Source organism: Rattus rattus, chromosome 7, assembly GCF_011064425.1.
Source record: "Rattus rattus isolate New Zealand chromosome 7, Rrattus_CSIRO_v1, whole genome shotgun sequence".
In the NCBI taxonomy this organism is placed as follows: Eukaryota; Metazoa; Chordata; class Mammalia; order Rodentia; family Muridae; genus Rattus; species Rattus rattus.
In genome coordinates, this window is record NC_046160.1 from 20,848,093 (window position 1) to 20,868,132 (window position 20,040).

The 20,040-nt window shown below is 43.7% G+C and overlaps 1 protein-coding gene across 1 annotated transcript in view; it reads left to right on the forward strand.

The window, feature by feature from the left end:
- Nucleotides 1-505: 505 nt before the first annotated feature.
- Nucleotides 506-20,040, forward strand: part of LOC116905630 (ALK tyrosine kinase receptor-like) — a 188,454-nt gene continuing 168,919 nt past the window's right edge. The window contains exons 1-2 of the mRNA XM_032908612.1: nt 506-569; nt 8,786-8,902. Of these exons, the coding sequence (XP_032764503.1) occupies nt 506-569; nt 8,786-8,902 (181 nt within the window). The remainder of the gene's footprint in view (nt 570-8,785; nt 8,903-20,040) is intronic.

The following is a 20,040-nucleotide window of genomic DNA, read 5'->3' on the forward strand; positions in this document are numbered from 1 at the left end:
GAGAGAGAAGGGAGAGGGGGAGAGGGCCAAGGGGAGGGGGAGGGAGAGGGGGAGAGGGGAAGGGGGAGAGGGAGACTTTTTAAACATCAGAGTCTACTCCCAGTGATACAGCTGCTCCAAATCACAGCTCCTAATCCTTCCCAAACAGTTCCACCAACTGGGGACCAAGCAACCAGATACATGAGCATAGGGGTTGTCATTCTCATCCAAACCACCATGAAGGTCAAAAGCAGTCAAAGTATTAGGCTTCAGATTTGCATGCTTCGGTCATGTGTGTATTTGTACTTGTATACAGGATTCCCTTCCTGGTGTATCTCTATCTTCCTTGGTAGTAGTTATTTTGGATAATCAACCCTGTGAGGGCACGGGCCACACTAGCGATTTTCTTTGTGTTCTGTGGTGTTTTTTAATGTCGTGCCCTGAAAGGAGTACCTGCTTTTGCAGGCTGACAGATGTGCTTCACCACTGAATGAACTCCACAGTTATAAACAGGGTCTCTTGGGACATGGGGAAAGGCAAGAAACATGTGTTGGAGCCGACTTTCAATGGTACAGGAGACTATTATGAGAGTAATTTTTGCTTTAGGACTTGCGCTCCAAAGAAAGAGCATACATGTTTCTGGCAGGAAGGAGAGGAACTTAGAGAAAGGTGTGCAGGAGCAGGGGTGGGGGAGGGCTGTTTCATTCCATTCAGATTCCACCCGTGACACTAATAGCTCCTCTCTGAATGAGCCAGCTGGATGAAAACCGTGAGAGCTCAGAGTATAGAAAAGCAAATATGCACGAACCAGAGGGGTTGTTAGCAAGAAGCTAGTTCAACCCCCTCTTTGTCCAGCCCAGAAGAGGTGTGGGAGGTCTGGGTCTTTAAGATAAAGAGTACATCTGCCATCTCCCTCTTTTCCTTTCTCTTAAAAAAAGAAAATCACATCTCTGCTTTTTAGACTCGATTCGCTGCCTGTTGCAAAACTCCATCATCACCGGTAACACTTAACGGCTGGGTGACTTCACCAAGAGTGTTCCTCTCCAGGAACAGGTGTGGGCTAGCTCAGGAAAGAGCAAACCATTTTCCTTACTGCCAGTCCCCACATGAGGCCTGCCCTGTGCTCTTTGTAGAACCCTGCCTGCTTACTGGAGTTTGACATCCGGATGGGTATTTATTTCACCACATTAGGCTTTGTCTTGTGTGACACAAAATCATTGTAAAATAATGCATTATTAAGTGTGTTTTCAAATGAGGGGGCATAATCAGCAAGCTGTTAGTGATTGTTTTATCGTTGGAAGGGAAACAAATAAGTAAAACGTGGACCAGGATGACGAGAGCACTCCAGGAGTGTTTCAAATAGAGGCTCTTGTTACATTTTATTGATGTGGGTTTATAAACCATGGTTCAGAGGGAACCTAGGGTAGTCATGTAAATCCCTGGCTCACATGCATATCTTGTTATTACTCCTACTGACACACATATGATAAATCCACTATATTATGCATCTTGGCTTAGATTAATGGACACACTGCAAGATACACAAAAATGAAGATCTGAAGTACAGACATAACCTATTGGCTGAAATTCGCTTATTCAAGGTAGTTGACAATGTGCCAAGTCAACAGTCAGCTAGTGAATAACAGAAGAGTACTCTGGACAAGCACTTTAATTTTTAGACATTGTATTTATTATACAGAATCTCCTCCATATTGGAAAGGGACTTGTACTCTCTAATGGAGATAGAAGCGTAAGACATTAAGACATAGGAGGCTGGAGAGAGAGCTCAGTTGGAAAATGCTACACTAGCCTGGGAGACCTGAGCTTAAACATCTGTTTTAAAGCTTGTGTGAAAGTTAGGTGTGGTGTTATAGCCCTGCAACACCAGATGTGTGCTCTTGCTAGCCAGATAGTCTAGCAAACCGGTGAGCTCGAGGTTCAGTGAAGGGACCCTGTCTCAGGAAAGAAGGCAACAGAAGGTACTTGAAGTATCTTTGGCCTCCAGACAAACAAATACATGCGGTCAAGCACACATGGGCGTGCACAAACACTCGGCTACACTCACACACAGAGTGGCATGGTCAGTATTTAAATAGTACATCACTCACATTTTGTCTTGTTTTGCCTCTACTAAAACCTGGGAGATTTTAGAACATGTTTTATTCCTTTTTTAAAAAAGATTTATTTTGTTATATTTATATGAGCACACTGTAGCTGTCAGACACACCAGAAGAGGGCATCGGGTCCCATTACAGATGGTTGTGAGCCACCATGTGTTTGCTGGGAATTGAACGTGGGTCCTCCGGAAGAGCAGCCAGTGCTCTTAACCGCTGAGCCACCTCTCTAGCTCCACAAGTTTTATTCCTACTTTCATCACTTTCATACAATTGATATTCCTCCAAGTATGTCCTGAACCTGAAGTTAAATAACTATCTAAATGGTTTCAAAATTACTAATATTCTCCAGGGACTTTCTTTCATTCATTGGACAAGTGCTTGTTGAGTGCCTACTATGTGCCAAGTCTGCTAACAGTAATGACTAGTTCCAGAAGTATACAAAAAGCAAGTCAAGGATTTAGCTCAGTGGGAGAGCGCTTGCCTAGCAAGCACAAGGCCCTGGGTTTGGTCCGAAAAAAGAAACAAAAAAAGAAAAGAAAAGAAAAAAAAAGCAAGTCAATGTACATATGTGAGTGTGTGTGTGTGTGTGTGTATACACACATATATAAAACATATGTATAGAAAAATAATAGAAGATAGGGTGAAGAGGGGAAAAGTGGTTTATAATGAATGTTGGATCCTCAGAGTGATCAGGGAAATTTTTTCTAAGGAAATACAGGGTAGACAACTGTACAGGGGAGAAGGGAAGGAGTAGCCACATGTTTCTGAGACGAGGTTAGAGAATGGTCCTTCCAGAGCCCTGGGATGAGAGTGCCCCCGATGAATTTGAGGAACAGCAAGGCGTCCTATAAGCCTGAACTCACAGGGAAGGGAAAATGGTTAGAAATGAAATCAGAGCACGAACTCAGGGTCAGATCATATGGAGTCCTTTGAAGCTAGGCAATAGAAAGAAACTTCCAGGGGTGGATTGTCAATCTAACTGATGTGTGAAGGACAGATTGCAGGGAAACCTGCTGGGTTTCCACAGACAGCAGTAGTCAGGCTGAGAGGTGATGGGGAGAAAGCATACAGTTCAAGTGGAGCCATCGAGAATTGTGGATGGATTGACAGGAAGTGTGAGACTGCTTCTCAGATTTGGCCCAAGCAACTGAGCGTTAGTATTAACTAAGATTCTGAAATCAGGTTTAGGTAGAAGGTATAAAGAGGTTGTCTTTGCCCATGTTACGTCTGAAACACTTATCAGGCAAGAAAATGGAAAGACAATGAAACGAAGATCTGATGTAGGTGAGCAGATATATTCTGATTCTTCGATGAGGGAATGGGCATGGAGATATAAATCTTGTAGCATTGGCATAGAGGTGGTATTTAACTGTATTTTACTGTGCAACTGTAGGAGATGTTCCTGGAAGTGAGTTTAGTTGAAAAGAACACCCATGGTTCTCAACACTTAAAAAAGTCTCAAAAGGGAAGGCGAATATCCCACAGATTTTTTTTCTTTAAAGTTGAGCTTATTTTCATGCTAGGCAAGGAGAAATTCACTGAGTGGTTCTCTAAGGACAAAGAAACATCTTGAGTTTTTGAAGGTGCTAATGTACACGTGAATGAATGTGGGGATCTAGACTGCTGTGAGTTTCTTTAAAATCAGTCTTTTTGTTGGTCAGCCAAGAGTTCTCAGTTAGGTCCTAGGATACCTTGAACTTCTTGGTCATTGGTCACTGCTAGTTGGTCAGAACCAGTGTGACACAGTACAATGCATAGCTATAAAATTTCCCAGACAAGGGTTAGCAAGAAATGGAGACGTTTTCCTGTTTATCATGGACTTTCTGGCAAAGAAGAATGAACAGGACCTACCACCAGTGTTAGGACTGTGTGACCAACTGTGTTATGAGAAGGTCAAGAAATAGGGATGTGTCAGCTGGATCAAACACTGTGCAGAGTTTGTAAGATCAAGTTTAGGGTTGGCAGTGACCAGAAATCACACAATCCTTCCTTTTTACTTTATTTTAGGCAAGGCGGCAGAAAGAATGGAGAGACAAACTCCTGAAGAGATTTGGCTTTAGAGGAAAGTTGCCATGGTGTTAGTGGCTAAAGAGTCTGAAGAAGGTTCATGCTTTCTGTGGTTTAGTTCAGTCTTGTACTTTGTGAAGGGGAAAAATCATTGATACTGGGGCTGGCGGGGGGTCCATTATAACAGTAGACTACTTGAGAATAAGATTAGCACCCCGAGAAGGGGTTGATACTACTGAAGAGGATAAACAGTAGATCCTTCGAATAGGAGTGACGCCAGGTTCTAATTCCTGGTCATGAGTACAGATATTTCAGTTTCCTCGGTGAACTAAGAAACAAGGCTGTTGACTGAAGAGATGAGTGAAATTGAAGCTTTGACAATCTAAAGCTGGAAATAGCCATGCTAGAATGATTTGGGGGATAGAGTGGGATTTCTAAGCAGTCCTGGGCATTCCTGGTGGTGCATTTAAAGTAAGATTTATCAACTTCATTGTGTATTCCTCTTTCCCTCCTCCTCAGCACCACATCCAGCTGCTTTAAAACTACTGTGAAGGAGCAAGAGGCAAAGCCATTGAGATGGTGGGGACAGGGATGTCTATAGAGAGATGGAGCTGGAATCTAAGCTAAAGACGGCATGGAGGTAGGGGGCAGAAAAAGAGAACAGGGCAAGAGCTCGATGTCTTTACAATGCATCGGGTCCCTGTAGAGCCCAAGGAGGATTCAGTGAATCATTAGAAGAGGAAGATCTTACAGTATTCAGTCAATAGGACCCCAGTCCAGGGGATGTTTCTTTCCATTTGACTCCTTAGGCCACCAGTGCTGCTCACTTGGGTATCGGGAAGCTCATCTCCTGCCCACCCTCCTCTCTTTCCTTTCCACTCTTCATTCCCTGGAGTCCAAGACTCATCCTGTTTTAGCCAGTAGCTTAGTCCACATCTTCCCAACCATAAACCTTTGTTTAATGTGTGCTGCCAAGGCTCTGTTAATTCCTCGGCTTCATATTTCCACAGTAAAAGTCCAAAGACACCTGATAATCCAGCCTTCCTCCATCTTAAGCTTGAACGTCATCTTCCAATAAAGACAAACTAGATTCATTCTTGATTTTGAGTAAATATCAGCTTCACTGGGATTGGGCTATGCCCCACCTATAACCTTAACTAACACATGGCTCTGTACTGACTCTTCAAGAAAACGGCAACCATGGCTTTGTTTCAAAAAGTTGTTATGACCATCTTGCAACCCTACCTTTGTTTCAGAAAGTCATGACTACTTTGTTTTTTGGCTCCTGTAATTCTGCCTATTTGCCTGACAAATTCTCCATTTGGAAACCCTCTACCTCTGAGCTATAAAAACCCAAACATACCCATGTCCAATGCTGACCTTCTGAACCCAGTCTTAGGAGGATGCAGCCCATGTACATGAATTTTTAAAACTGTGTTTTAATTAATTGCATGCATTAATTGCTTGCCTTAATTAATGTGTCCATGACAGTTTGGGTTGGCAGTCTTTCTCCTCAAGTCTTTGGGCTTAGCATCCACCCTCCCACCATGCTTCTCTTCATTAAATGGCTTGCTTCTTATTACATAGTTTTCCTTTATGCTCAAAGGCTTCTTTCCCAGCAGGAATGAAGATAGGAAGGGGACAGAACTCTGAAGGGAGCATGTAGCCCCTTTACTCTGCACTGTGAAGTGAGGTACCTTAAGTCTGTGTGTTCTAAAGTGATGCACATTCGATGAGCTATGATTAGCATTTGCTCTTGTCCCAATGCCTTTGGCAAGTAAGTTCATTTTGTAGACTGAGTTCTCCTTGGTAGTCACCTTTTCAGGCATGCAGGCAGGGTGTGGGGTGTCCTTTTGCTGATTTCTCATTGGCTATCCCACCAACTTCATCTGGCTAATCACTATGCTCAACTGATCCAGGGACATCCTATGGCAGTGCTTCTCAACCTTCCTCACACTCAGACCCTTGAATACAGTTCCTCATGTTATGGTGACCCCACACAGTGGCCATGCTTGGCAATAACCTCTGACCTTGAATGCCACTTATGGAGCCCTGGCAGGCATTGTAGAGAGCCAGTGTCTACTTGGCGACAGTATGTGGGGATCCCTGTGGCATTAGCATCAGGCTGACTTCGCCAATTGGCACTTTGAGGCCCTGCCCACCATCTGTGTTTTCAATAAAGGTGTCTCATCTCATTATGCCGTAAGAAGTAAATGAAATCATATATTTAAAATATTTAGTGTAGTTCCTAGGTAACTTCTGCTTAATTCATATTTTCTCTAATTCTATTTTTTATTTGTGTGTGTATGGGTATGGGTACATGTGTAAGTGTTGAAGATGCCCATAGAGTCCAGAAACACCACTCTGTTCCTCAGTAGCTGCCCGCCTTGTTTCTCAAAACACCAATCTCTCGACAGTATGCATCTGACTGAGTAGGTGAGGCCCTGGGAGCCATCTGTCTCTGCCTCCCCAGTGTCAGGATTATACACATGTGCTACTGGCTGGGAGTAGTAGCTTAGCCCTTAAATCCCAGATATAGGAAGCAGATGCTGGTAGAATTCTCTAAGTTTGAGGCCAGCCTGGTCTACATTGCAAGTACCAGTCCAACCAGGGCTGCATAGAGAAACCCTATCTCAAAACAAAACAAAATAAGACAAAAGCCAAACCAAACCAAACAAAAACTAAAATAAGCATATATATATATACATATATATGTGTGTATGGATGGGGATGGGGATGGGGATGGGGATGGGGATGGGGATGGGGATGGGGATGGGGATGGGGATGGGGATGGGGATGGGGATGGGGATGGGGATGGGGATAGGGATGGGGATGTATTGGTTCTGGAGATTGAACTCAGGCCCGTATCCTTGTGTAGCAAGTACTTTATTATTGAATGAGCTATCTTTAAGCCTGATTTATTGATGTTTCTGTCTTGAAGATAGTCTTGCTATAACACCTATTCTGGCCCCAAGTTCATAACCCTTCTGCCTTAGCATCCCAAGTGCTGGTGTTACAGAGGATGCTGTCACATACAGTCATATTATTGATTTTTAAAATGTCTCAGTCTACCCAAGAAAACTCGTGTACTCTTGAGTTCCCTTGCCTGAGTCTCATCGTCTCTCCCTAAAGCAGCAGGGATGAAATAGATACACCCCAGAGCTTGCTTGCATAACTCCTGTGCCTTTACCATGCACTTTCTGAACCATTTCGTAGAAATGCTACAGGAAAATGTAACTCCAAATTCACTTCTAATTTCTACAGACCAGAACTAATTTCTTCAATTTCTCCAGAGAAGAGAGTAAAGGTCCCTTCCTGGGCACTCAAGAGTCAATGCTTCACCTCAGATGTATGGGAGAAGGACAGGGATCATTTCTTACCAGTTAGAACTGAAGTAATATGAGGTCATGTTGTCAGCTTTACCCAAGTGCCAATAGAAAGGGTGGAGGGATGTAACCTCAGAAAACTGCTTTGGGCATCCCAGCTAGACATTTTCCAAGTGCATGGTGTGGGATTGAGTCTGAAAGCAGTGAGGATGGCCATCACATTCAGACCACCACACATGGCCAGCGCTCTGTTGATTGAGCCATCTTCCCAACCTTGTTTGTGTCTCCTTGCTTTTTGAGATAGCCTGTAGTCCTGAATTGCTGCTGCTCCAGAAGGTGTCTAAGAGGCTGTGAGGCAGAAGCTGGGAAATTGCTTTGGCCTCCTATGGCTGCGGATTCCTCCCTTTCATCTGTAGCCATCCTGTAACAGGACTAAAGGATGGGTCAGGAGTTTGCACCAAGGAAACTGCAGAAGAAACCCTGGTTCCCTTCTCTCCTCCTTCCCTTCCTCATCACATAGTCCATAGCTGCTAAGCAACTAATTCTCAAACCCTTCCTTTATGACAGAAAAAAAGCTTGGCCCACCATAAAACCTCATCGAATAGTGATAGATTTGGGGATTTTCAGGGAAGAGCAGGGTTTGAGCATGTAGAGCGCTCATTTGCTTTGTAGATAGATAATAATGGCCTTTCACTACAAAACCCACTTGAGGTTCTGTTAAATAAAGAGCTAATGCCATTCTGCTCTTTTCTCTCAGCCCCCCTCTTTTTGCACTCATGCAAATCAGAAACATTTGTCCTCTCTGGCTCTGTAGCCTCTTGGATATGGGAAACCCATAATGTAGCTCCCCTCCTCCCTGAAAATAACATAATTGTCAAGTACTCGTAACTTCTGAGTGCAATTTCAACCCTCTCATTGATAAGGCAATAACCCAAGCAAACAGCATCGGATGACGACGCTACAAAGCCTGAGTGTAGGGGTAGAGGCATTATTTGAATGAGATGAATCGAAGTTCTCTATAAAGTTGCACAAATGCTCACCAGCAGAATAGACTTTGGATAGGGCTATTAGACGGAGCCATTAAGCTGCCTGGCTTCTAGTTCATCTTCCAGAGAGCCTCTGCACAGACTCGCTCACAGTATTCAGACTTCTCAGCTATGGCTCCCCTTGATAGAAAAATGTACACCACGGGCCTGAGATCCACTCAGTCCATTCGTGCCTCAGTCCTCTGGCTCAGCTTCTCGTTGAGTATCCAGAACGCCTTCTATGAACTTTCATTTTCAGTGACATTGCATAACAACTAGAAGACCCATCCTAAGCACAGGAATCAATGTTCTTTCCTTTGCTTGTGTCCAGGTCACAGGTCCTTGGAGTCACCCTCAGAAATGTCTTCTCCTCCTGGTAACTTTCTATGGAATCTCACCTGGACAATGAAAGACTCCTTCCCTTTCCTTTCCCACCGCAGTCGATATGGTAAGTGCATTTTCGACAATTATACTGTGACCCATCTTCAACTGTCTTTTAATTGAGGAATCTCTGAGTCGCCACTGTGATCACTAGTAATCCAGGAATCCCTCAGTCCCCTAAAGCAAAAACATATTACTGTACCCTCTGCCCCCCCAAGGGTACTCAAGTGCCATTGATCACCAGACCATCCTAACTGAGATGTTGCATTGTGAATCCTAGAGAAAGCTAAGGGCTTTCTGGTACACAAATTCCATCCTCCCAGCCTTCCCAGTACATGGAACCCTGGTTCTCTTCACTGTTTTTTCGATGTGGTGTTTATTTGTATTTGATTGTGATTTTGGGGATTTAAAGCTCTTTAGCATTTCTATAGACCAGGATCTTCAAGAGTGGGTTGTTAGTCATTAGGGAGGGCACAGGTCTTCCAGGGCCCCTTCAGTGACTCTGTTATATTTGGCTAACTTCTGTTCTCAAACAGGTTACCTGTCATATTCTCTGCTCATTTGATTGTCCAACAGCCTCAGAGGTCAAGAGAGCTGGTTCAATTCCAGTTTGTATAGATGCAGAACTAAGCTTAACAGTATCCAAGTGGGCCCACTAACCACAGAGTTGCTATTGTTTTCCTATAGTTCTGGTTCTCCCTGGAGGCCACCAGCTCTACCTGTGAGCTGCTGTCCAGTGAATCCTCAGGAAGTTGTATTGACAAGGTATACAATTATTCACTCTCGGTGCTCAGCCTAAAAGCTCACAGTAGCAGGGACTCCGCTCTTGGAACATCAGGGTTAGGAGAGAGTTGGCACTTTTTCAGGGAGCACCTTCATTTCTTCATCTTCTTGGGAGTATTCCCCCTGAGGACAGGTACAATGCTATGTTCACTTCCTGTTTTATTCCTTCCCTGGAAGATGCTGCAAAAGGCTTATGCATGATGAATGAAAGCAGAAGGCTTCCCAATATAGAATTCTCTCATCAGACCTAATTCAATTAAGTATTTATGAACCCAGTACAGTGCTGAGTTCTAGATGCCCTTCTGGGCATATTTACCTATTCCTGCTTCTCAGTCTCTGCCCTTGGGCCTAACCTATTTAAAGTACACCTAACAGAGACGTTCCACTCGCTGTAGAAAAGCTCCAGCTAGAAGCCTGCCATCCCTCATTTATTACACAGTTAGTCTTGGTTTGTATTAAAGGCACCTTTCATTTCAAATTGAAAGAAAGAAATGCATAAAACCCCCTTAAGCAGTTTAGGATTCTACTCTGAGCTGAGATGCTATTTGCCACTCCTGAGTATCCCCAGAGGGAGAGAGGGCACAGTGGTTCTTGGGAGATTCCAGATGAGAATTACTTCTTGATTTTACTTAAACCAGACACAGAATAGCATCTTAAGATAGATAGGACAAAATATTTATAAATAATTGGGAATTTGTCTTTTGTATGGTTGATGCTTTGTAACCAGATGTTTTATGCAACATGTAAACATGTTTTATTAACATGTAAAGTTGTTTTTCAAAGTCATTGGTTATTTCTAGAGGACAACTTTTATACACTGTAGAATGTCTAAAAGGCTATCTCATGTGACACAGACAGCAACTATTGGTTCCCTATAGAGGACATTGAGGGAGGTTGAAGATCAAAGGCAGAAAGCCTTTGGAGTTTAGTAAGAGACATCTTATCCACCACTTGCACTCAGTAGATCCATTTCCTTTCTCTGAGCCCCACCTTCCTTGTCAGTAAACTGGAAGACTGGAATACCTGGGGCAAAAAATAGATCAAGTAGTTTTCTACAGTCCCCCTCAAACTGTTCTCATGTCCCAGAAGCTCATAATTTCCATTCTTTGTTGGTCAGATTCAAACTATTAGCCAGATAGTGCCCAAGTGCTGGACCATGGTGCCAGCATCAGCTCTATCATAAATGATGGTTAGGGCCAGGATTGACAGCTCCTTGATGAAGTACAGTGATGCTTTCAGAGTCTTTCTATCTTCTTGCCATGTTTAGTTCTGGGGGGACTGTTGAGACTGCATGATCACCATCAACACCTCCATTTCTGTGTCCACATCAGTGTGTCTATCGCATGGCTATTCCCATGCCAGATTCTGGACCTGATGCAAACTCAAGGATGAATAAGGCTGGGTCCATGCTTCTCAGAGGTCATAGGCTACAGAAAGAATCCTGCTAGCAGCTGAGCCCATTGCCAGTGAGTGACACTGAGGACTCACCCTGAGACCCAGCACAGAGATGGCTAATGGCAGATTTAGGGCCAGTCTCCTATCTCCTAAGAGTGTTTTGTGGGACTCAGCCTACATGACTATGAATCAAAGAGGCCAGAAGGCTCATGAGTAATAAATCCATACCTTTCACCTGCCAGGAAAGACATTTTAAGAAATGTTAACAACTTCATTAATTTTAAGTCCTCAAACAAGGGCAGAGAAATTTAACTGGGAAATTGACGCCTAAAGGGGTAGTTCTTCAAATTGGGAGACATCATGGCATCTTGGCCGGCCTAGTATGGAGCTTTATATTTGGTTGACCGGCTTAAGCCTCATCCTGGTGGGACAGGTGGGGTGATGAAGGCAACATCCACAACCCAGCCACAGGTGACATGATTGACAGCCACAGGCCATTCCTCTCTCAGGCAAGCTGTCCACTCTGCATGGAGAGTGGCTTTCTTCTTGCTGGTGTTTTATGAGAAGAGACGAGGTAGAAAGAGGCTAATAAGATTTACTCACCCCCAGCCTGTAATTATCTGCTTGAGGAAAAAGTTTGACCTACCTTTTTGAAGGCTCCCAATATTTCTTCTAATTTACGTCGGGACCTTTTATGTTGTATAAAATATATTCTCTTCAGTGCCATTCAGTATCAGATTCCAGCTCTCTCTGGCCTCTGTCTTGAACGACGATAGATAATTTCATCATGGGGAGCTCAGAGCTACACATCCCTCCCCAAGCCTTTGAAAATAGAGCAAGGCTTTGAAAGGTGGCATATGAAGCAAGCTCTCCCCACATATTTTCTTTTCATCATTGACTCTTATGCCTATGAATGTAGTTATAGGCTTGGCTGAAGGACTGGGCTCTGAGTAGGCACCCAGATACAAATGTCCTCCATCAGGTCCTGCTGGATGCTTCCAGAATATAGCTGTTGGGGGTGCAAAATGGAGTCTGATCACCTTGGGTTCTAGAACCAAAGAAACAGATAGTATTCTTCATAGCTTTAACTCTCATGTTTACTCACTCTGGAGCTGAGGAATCAGATTGCTATTTTATTATCATTTTGTAGGTATGTTTATGTGCACATGTGTGTTTTGTACACAAGTATATGTGTGCAAGTATATGTCGGTCAGTGTCAGAGGATAAGCTTGGGTTTCATACCTATGAACACTGTCTACCTCCTTTAAGATAGGCTCTTTCATTGGTCGAGAGCTCTCCAGTTAGACTAGGATGCTTGGCCAGTGGGTACCAATAACCATCTTGTCTCCACATCCCTAGCTTTGGTATTATGAGCATAAGCTTTATCATGCTGGCATTCTCCTTGGCTCTTCATACTTGCAAGGCAAGAATCTTACGAATTGAACTATACTTCAACCCAGGATCAATATTTTAAATAGAATAATTAGAGATTATTCCCCAGGTGACCAAGACAAAAGTGAATTTCCATTCACTTTTTAAAAACGTGGTACTTTACAAAACCTTCTGTCATACATTTTCTCATTTAAGTCGTATTGTGAAATTATAATGGATGAAAATTATTTTATATTCCATGTTTACAGAAATGTCAATAGAAGGTGAAAGCTGCCTGGTCTGTGTCACGTTGACAGTCAAAGCTAGCCATCATCGGGCTCAAGACAAAATGTATAATTATTGTTGTGTTTTACTTGAGAGCACCTTGGACTAGGCTGGCACATGGGCCTCACACACATCCAGAGCTAGAACTGACAGCAGGGGATGCTAAAGAAATATGGAGCAAGCGGATAGCCAGGGTTCAAGAGGAAGGCTTCTGTGTCTAATCGGAAAAGGCAGAGGAAATGTCAAAGCTGGACATCAGATGCAGGAATCTGAGAGCCAGGAGTACAAGAGCAGGCTAAAAGGGCTCTCGAGCAATCAGCTGAAACAGGCGTGTGCTTCTTACAACTTCTTGAACCTGCAAGGGCTAAACAGGGTCGTGGAAATGGTTCAATGGTTAGGAGCACTTGCTGCTCTTGCAGAGGACCAGGGTTCTGTTCCCAGCACCAACAGTGGGGAATCACAACTATCACTTAATTCCAGTTCCAGGGGATCCAACGCTCCCTTTTCTGGCCTCTATGGGCATCAGGCACACACAAGGCATACATACACACATGCAGATGAAAAGCCCAGACACTTAAAATTAAGTTCAGCTGCTGGGACATGGCCACGAGCAACACAGTATAAGGCAAACCAATACATGTGTGTTCTCAGCGAAGACTAATGAGTCAGAGCAAAGTAAACAAGCACTCAAGCTCCCACTGTTGGTGGGGTCATATTTATATCCTTTCTGAACATCACATGTCCTTTCATGTGTCTGCTATAGAAAAAAACATCCTTTCACCCATGTCTGCTTCAGCAAAACATTCTTTCACCTGTGTGCCCCAGCGAACCATCATTTGACATAACTGACTTTCCACAGAAACCTACAAGTTTCCACTTCAACGGAGCACCAAGTATTATGGCCATAATAGTAGCTTAAAGAAAGTCGTAGACCAGAATCTCCTCCAGAGCTTTAGGGGTGACGTGGCCTTGACAGAAGCTTGATTTCAAACAACTTGCCCAGAACCACAGGAGAATAGCGTTTTCTTATGTTATGGAGTCCAGTTTGATGGGTTTTGTTATGGCACCCCTAAAAATTAAACACAAACCATCATCCATCTATCCCCACCCCCCACCACTCAAATCTACAACTTTGACTCTCAAAAAAATGAAATATGCTTTCAGACATCTGAGAATACAGAAGACTTTGTTAGGATTTGAATAAAAGTTCTATTGAAACTTTGTCTTCTTTTGGGACCAGAGAGATCTATATAATTGCAGGGCTGGTGTTCTTGGAGAGAAAAATTAGACTTTTTAATTACTTTCCCTCCTGCTATCACCACTGTTCAACCTGTTAACGTATCAGTTTCTTTGATTGAAAAGACTGAGTAAATTAAATTTATCTCTCAAAAAATATTAACCTAACATAGACTCAAAAATGGATAACCAAAGGATGTTCCATCTCCCTTTCTGTAGGAATTACTTTGCAACTCTAGTAGGAAGTCAGTTTGATCGCATTTCTGGAATCACATATTTAATATGGCTGCCCACGGTCAGACATTCTGGCCTTCAGGAGCCTGGCGTCACTGAAAGGCAGCCCCCAGACTCCCCCATGGACCAATGTCAAGGCTGAAAGCTTCCTTAGTGACTCCTCTGCCCTGTCCAGGAGAGCCTTTTGTGTTCCTCACTCAGTCCTGTTCCACTGAGCTGAAAAATCAAGTTATTTCTTAGCTCATGCATCTGTATTTTTATCTGCAAGATGGCAAGCAAAAGGTCTCTGAATGCATCCACCGAAACCTTTGAGTCCCAGAGGGAACAATAGTGCTAGCAGTCATACACGACCCAAGAACATGGACCATATGTCACCTCCAGGCCATGACCTGCTGGGAGCCAATGGAATCAATCCACAAAAATTCAATAGAAAGCAGCTGGCTGAGAAGAAGCATGTTTAAGATGCCCTTCTCAGTCATATGCCATTATAATGAAGATGCATAAAGGCAGTGAATAAATATGAATGAACATTTTATGTTAGAGGTGCACCAAGCAAAGGAGAGTCAGAAAGGGAAAAACAGATGAATAAAAGAGAAGAGAATTGACTAACTGGAATAAATATGGGAAAAGTGGGTCCTGAGAAAGCCACTGAAAAAACAGGTTACAGACAGAGAAACAGTAGGGGAGGGGAAGAATCACTATGGCCAACTGATCTCTTATTGTCATATTGTCACACATTCTTTGTCCTGCTAGCATGGTTTCAGCTGTCCACCCTGAATATGAAGCCCCTAAGACTCATCTCAATCTTGGTCATTCTCTCGAGGATTATTGTTGTATCTTTATGTGGCTTAGATCATTTCTTCTACTTAATGTGTCTCCAGCACACAGGGAATGATTATGAAGATTCTATTGTGTTCAATATGCTTCAAAGGTCACCGATGAGGTCAAATGGGGCTCAGGAGGAAGAGGTATCCTACTTGTTCTATGATAAGAGCAGCTGTGGAGGCATGTTCAAATCACCCTGGGACACAGTGTCAAAAGATCCAGTTTTGTAGAGGATTAGGAGGGGTAGACATTGTTCAGATGAGGACAACTAAGTTCCAAGCCTTGGGCTCCAGGAACAATGAAGAAATCCATGATGAGAGCGTTCTGGGTAAGGAAGACACACACAGCTGTAAATCATATGCATGACCAGGTTCAGCTCTGTGATGGGAGTATAGATGAACTGGGAAGGGAAAGCAGGGACAAGGACAGGGAAATAGCTGCTTCTGTGTATGCTAAGGGTTTAGACTTGAGCCCCCCTTTGACAGCACATATAAAGAGGGTGTGGTGGTTTGAATAAGAATAGTCCTCATAGGCTCATATATTTGAATGCGTAGTCACTAGAGATGTGCACTATTTGAGAGGATTAGAAGGATTAAGAGGCGTGGCCTTGTTGTAGAAAGTGTGTCACTGAGGGTAGGCTTTGAAGTTTCAAAAACCCATGCCAAGCCCAGTGTACCTTTGCCTATGGATCATGATGTAGCTCTTAGCTGCTGTTCCAGCACTTGTCTGCCCTGTCCCCTGCCATGATGACAATGGGCTAAACCTCTGAAACTACAGACAAGCTTCTATGAAATGCTTTCTTTTAGAAGAGCTGCCTTGGTCATGGTGTCTCTTCACAACAATAGAACAGTGGCTAAGACAGAGGTGTATCAGGGAGATTCTGGTCACAGCTTGATCATAACAAGGAGGCCTATTCTGGATCACCAAATTGAGTGATTGAGTTGAGAGATGCCATTAACTAAAAAGAGAAGGAAAACATTTAGTAATAAGAGCGATGACCAAAGCATCAAGAGAAAGGGAGCAGATGGTGAAGTCCGTGTTGGACAAGTTACATTTAAAGGAACCACAGGATGTCCAGGAGTAAATAGCCAGTGGAGAGTTAGGAAATCCTTTTCCCCTCTTCTCAAGCTATAAGAATTACATTCAGCAGCCACAAGTTAGGAGCAGTTTTGTTTTGACAGCTTTGGGACACCTGAGCTATAGTATACAGATCATTTCTAACCAACCCAGAAAGGTAAGTGCCCAAAACATATGCAGAAAAATGACTGATGGACATGAGAGACAGCCCTCTTAAAATGAAATATTTTGTCAGGAGTGACCTCAGATGCAAATCCACACATCAGAAGAGACCTCTCCTGTGTAGGACTTTAGCCAGTCCATTTAGAAAGATGACTAGAATAATTTCATCAGTGAGAAATTCATAGGAATTGTGGGCCGTCAGGGCCCACGGCTGTCTGGTTGAATAGCTTCATCTTTCAGATATAGATGGGGAGGCCCAGAGGTGACTGTATTATCCACAGGACAGTGGCAAAGTGGAGATTGAAACCTAGGCTGCCTCTTGGAAAAGCCTGCACCTTACCTCTCTACAGCAGAGGCACTGCTGTGGCTCTTTTGGTGTTTTCATTCACCTGGAATTCCTCAAGCATTGGCTCCAGCAATTGCTTTATTTGTCTCATTATCTGGGCATCATGAGTGTCTGCCAGCCCAGAAGAGTTGTGTTGTCCCAAGACCACCTACAGTGTGCCACAGTAACCTCCTTATGGAGATGAGCTTCTTGCCAGACTTAACGTAGGTGCCTCATAGCCACCTAGGGCACATAAAATTCTAGCTAGACTCCAGAGGGGTCACCACACTGGCAATTAAGCTTGAGAGTCAATGGCCTTTACTTTGCCTCCACATTGCCTGCTCTAACCCTTTCTGTAGTCATCCCACTGGTCCCCCAGCATCCATCCGAAGGTAAAGTAGAGAGCAGTGGGGAAAGGGAAGTCACTTGTATCTCGGCTCCTATTCTTATGAGTTCTCTTTCTTTCACTCTTGGTCTTTCTGTTTCTTTTCCCCCTAGGTGGAGAGGAACAGGTGGCCCATGTCATTTGGGAGAGGGAGAACCAGATGAGATCCTATGTAGATCTCAATCCCAAGAAGTCGGCACCCATGTATATGTATATGCATGTTTGCACCCATGCATGCATATACATACACGTGTGTATATACCTGAAACAATAATAATTAAATAAAAGATTATTAATTTGGGAGGAATGAGAGGCGCTCAAGGAAGAGGGAGCAAGGGGGTCATGTAGATGCAGTGCCCATGTATAAAGTGCTCAGAAATGTTAAACATTTAAAACAGTGTCACTGTTCACCATTCCTAGGGATAGCCCTATTGTGGCTATTGTGAGGAATGATTTGAATGTGCTCAGAGAACGGGTGCATCCTTAATGCTTTCTGACCCCCATTCTGTGAGAGCAAGAGCCTGGGGTTTGGTGTTACAGGCACATCTGTCAGAAGCTTTGTGTTTAAAACTCATGAATGTCTAGTTTTGCCTCCCACAGCCTGAAAGTATTTCTATCTTGACTCATGATACTATCTGATGTAATATGGTTTCAAAACTCACACAAATACACTGCTAGGCCATGATAGTTCCCTGTCTGGCCCAAATCTTGTTCTATCCCTTATTCTTAGCAACCCTCCCAATAATTCCATTACTATATGTGGAAATTTTATCAGTCTTGCAGATGCTATGCACATATTGCCCGGGTTTCTTGTGTGTCCCCATGCCTGTACTGAGTCTGCCTACTTTAAGAGATATTGGCGAGTCCATCTTATCTGGTGGGCTGTGGGTATGTGACAGGTAGAGTAGCTAGGGCAGCCTGGTGTTTAGCTAGCACACCTCAGGTTTGGTTGCCACACTCAGCAGACAGTGCCTTCCCAGAGACACAGCAGAGAGTGGTTGATGCATGTCGTATCTTCTCAGGTCCCCCTTGTCCACCAACTTCCTCCTGTTGCCACGGATGCCACACGGCTCAGAGGTTTTCTCTGAGGTTCTCATCCCAAGCATCTCAGTTACAAAGATCCATATTGACTGGCGGCTCAGGATGCTAGGTTTCACCATGTCCTGTGAACTCCTGTTTATTCTGTCTGAGACCTGCCACTCCACCCACATCCGCACTCCCAGAATGCAAGCATGAGAGCACAAGGAACTATTCCTAGAAACTGCAAGATCACTGGAGGTCCAATATGGGCTCAAGCCTCAGCCTTCTTACTTTCCTAGACTGACTGAAGTTCATGAGTCACTTGACTGTCTGTCCTATGCCTCAGTTTCCCTTTATAAAATGAGGAAACTGGACTTGTGATTCTTAGAATACCTGTAATTTTTAATTGCAATTTTTTTTTCTGAGATGAAGGACAGAATCTCATTTTGCTACCTACAGATGGTGTAGATTGAAACAGTATGATGACCACAGATGAGAGAAATAAGAATTAAGCTTTCTGTGCCTGTACACAGACACTCTGTGGGCTCACACTTGCACACCTCCCCCCTCCAAGACTGTGTTTCTATAATTGATTTATTAAAGGAGACTTGGCCCTTCTTCTCTGCACTTGATTGTGAGCAGAACAGATGTCTTGGATTGGGTGATCATTTCTCAGATGCATTCCAGGGCATGGGGTGATGCGAAGGAAGTGGGTGATTTCAAATTCCCGGGCCCCATGACAAATGAATAGTGGGTGTGAGTGAGGGGTGGAGAGGGGCCAGGTTGGGTATTTAGTGTTATGAAGTGAGTCGCCAGATGTTGATGACAGCTGGTGGATTAATACCAAAGGTGACTGGTGGGCCAAGTGTCCCTTTAGGAAATTACCCAGGAAGAGGAAGTAGCAACTCTTAATCAGCTAAGCCTGGGGTGGAAGGAAGAACTCCTAGCTTCAAGATGCCCAGCTGGTGAAAGGCATGTTAGTGGACTTGCTTTGGCCACCTTCCCAAAGGGGGCGATTAGGCTTAGCATGGTAGTTATAGAAGAAAATTGAAATTGTTTATTTCACCACTCCATTTCCTGATCAGGAAACAGAGCTCTCTGCAGATTAAATGGAGGGCACGGTGTTGCATGATCTCTGTTAAGGTCTCCAGAGGAAGCGTTGAGTGATGAGCTCTTTCATCACTCTTCCCGTCTCGCTTCTGAGTGAAACAAGGTTTGACAGAACCTTGCCCTCAGCACTCTGCATCCATTGCTACCTACAGCTGACCACTGTGCCCACCTAAAACTAGCCATGGCAGCAAGCTCTGCTTGATTGACAGACGCTGTCTCAATGAATTGGTACAAGAGTGGTGGAGAGCGATCCCCAACACTAACCTTGGGCTTCCACATGCCTGTGTACATACTTGTGTGTGCATGCACACATGAATCTGCTTTATCCATAGCCAAAGTAATGCCCACTATTATGTAAAGTCAAACTATGTCCACATCACTATATCAGATATCCAGTATGCTTATTGAATATATGCTTCCTCATGAAAATTCCATGACATCATCTCTATTTGATCACCATTTTGTAGAGTCAAGAACAATGATAGTAAATGGTTTTCTCTGACATAGCTAGCAAGTAGCAAAGATAAGTTTTAAATTTGCATGTGCCTTGAAGGACTCTTGTCTTACTTCCCTAGACTCCTTGGAGCCTCCTACCCACGAGTGTTGATAAAAAAACAGGGAGAGAGGAAGGGGCTCCCAGTGTAGTCAGCGTCGTCTTGAGTCCTGCAAGTCAAGTCAGCTCAGTTCATCTCCAAGGAGGACAAAGTGATATTTCTATATATCACTACAGAATTCAAGGTAGTAGGATCACTTGCCATGCAGCTAAGAAAGGATGTCCCAGAGTGAGCGGATAGCTTAGTGGTTGAGCATTTGGCACACAATCATGAGGACCTGATTTAGGAAACTAGAACCAATGTAAATGCCAAATGGCTATGACAACCCACCTGTAATTCCAACCACAGAAGGCAGGCAGCAAGCTGAGGTTAGTCATATCTATGAGTGGTGGGTTTAAGAGATCCTGCCACATTGACTAAGGTATGAAATAGAGGATCATTTC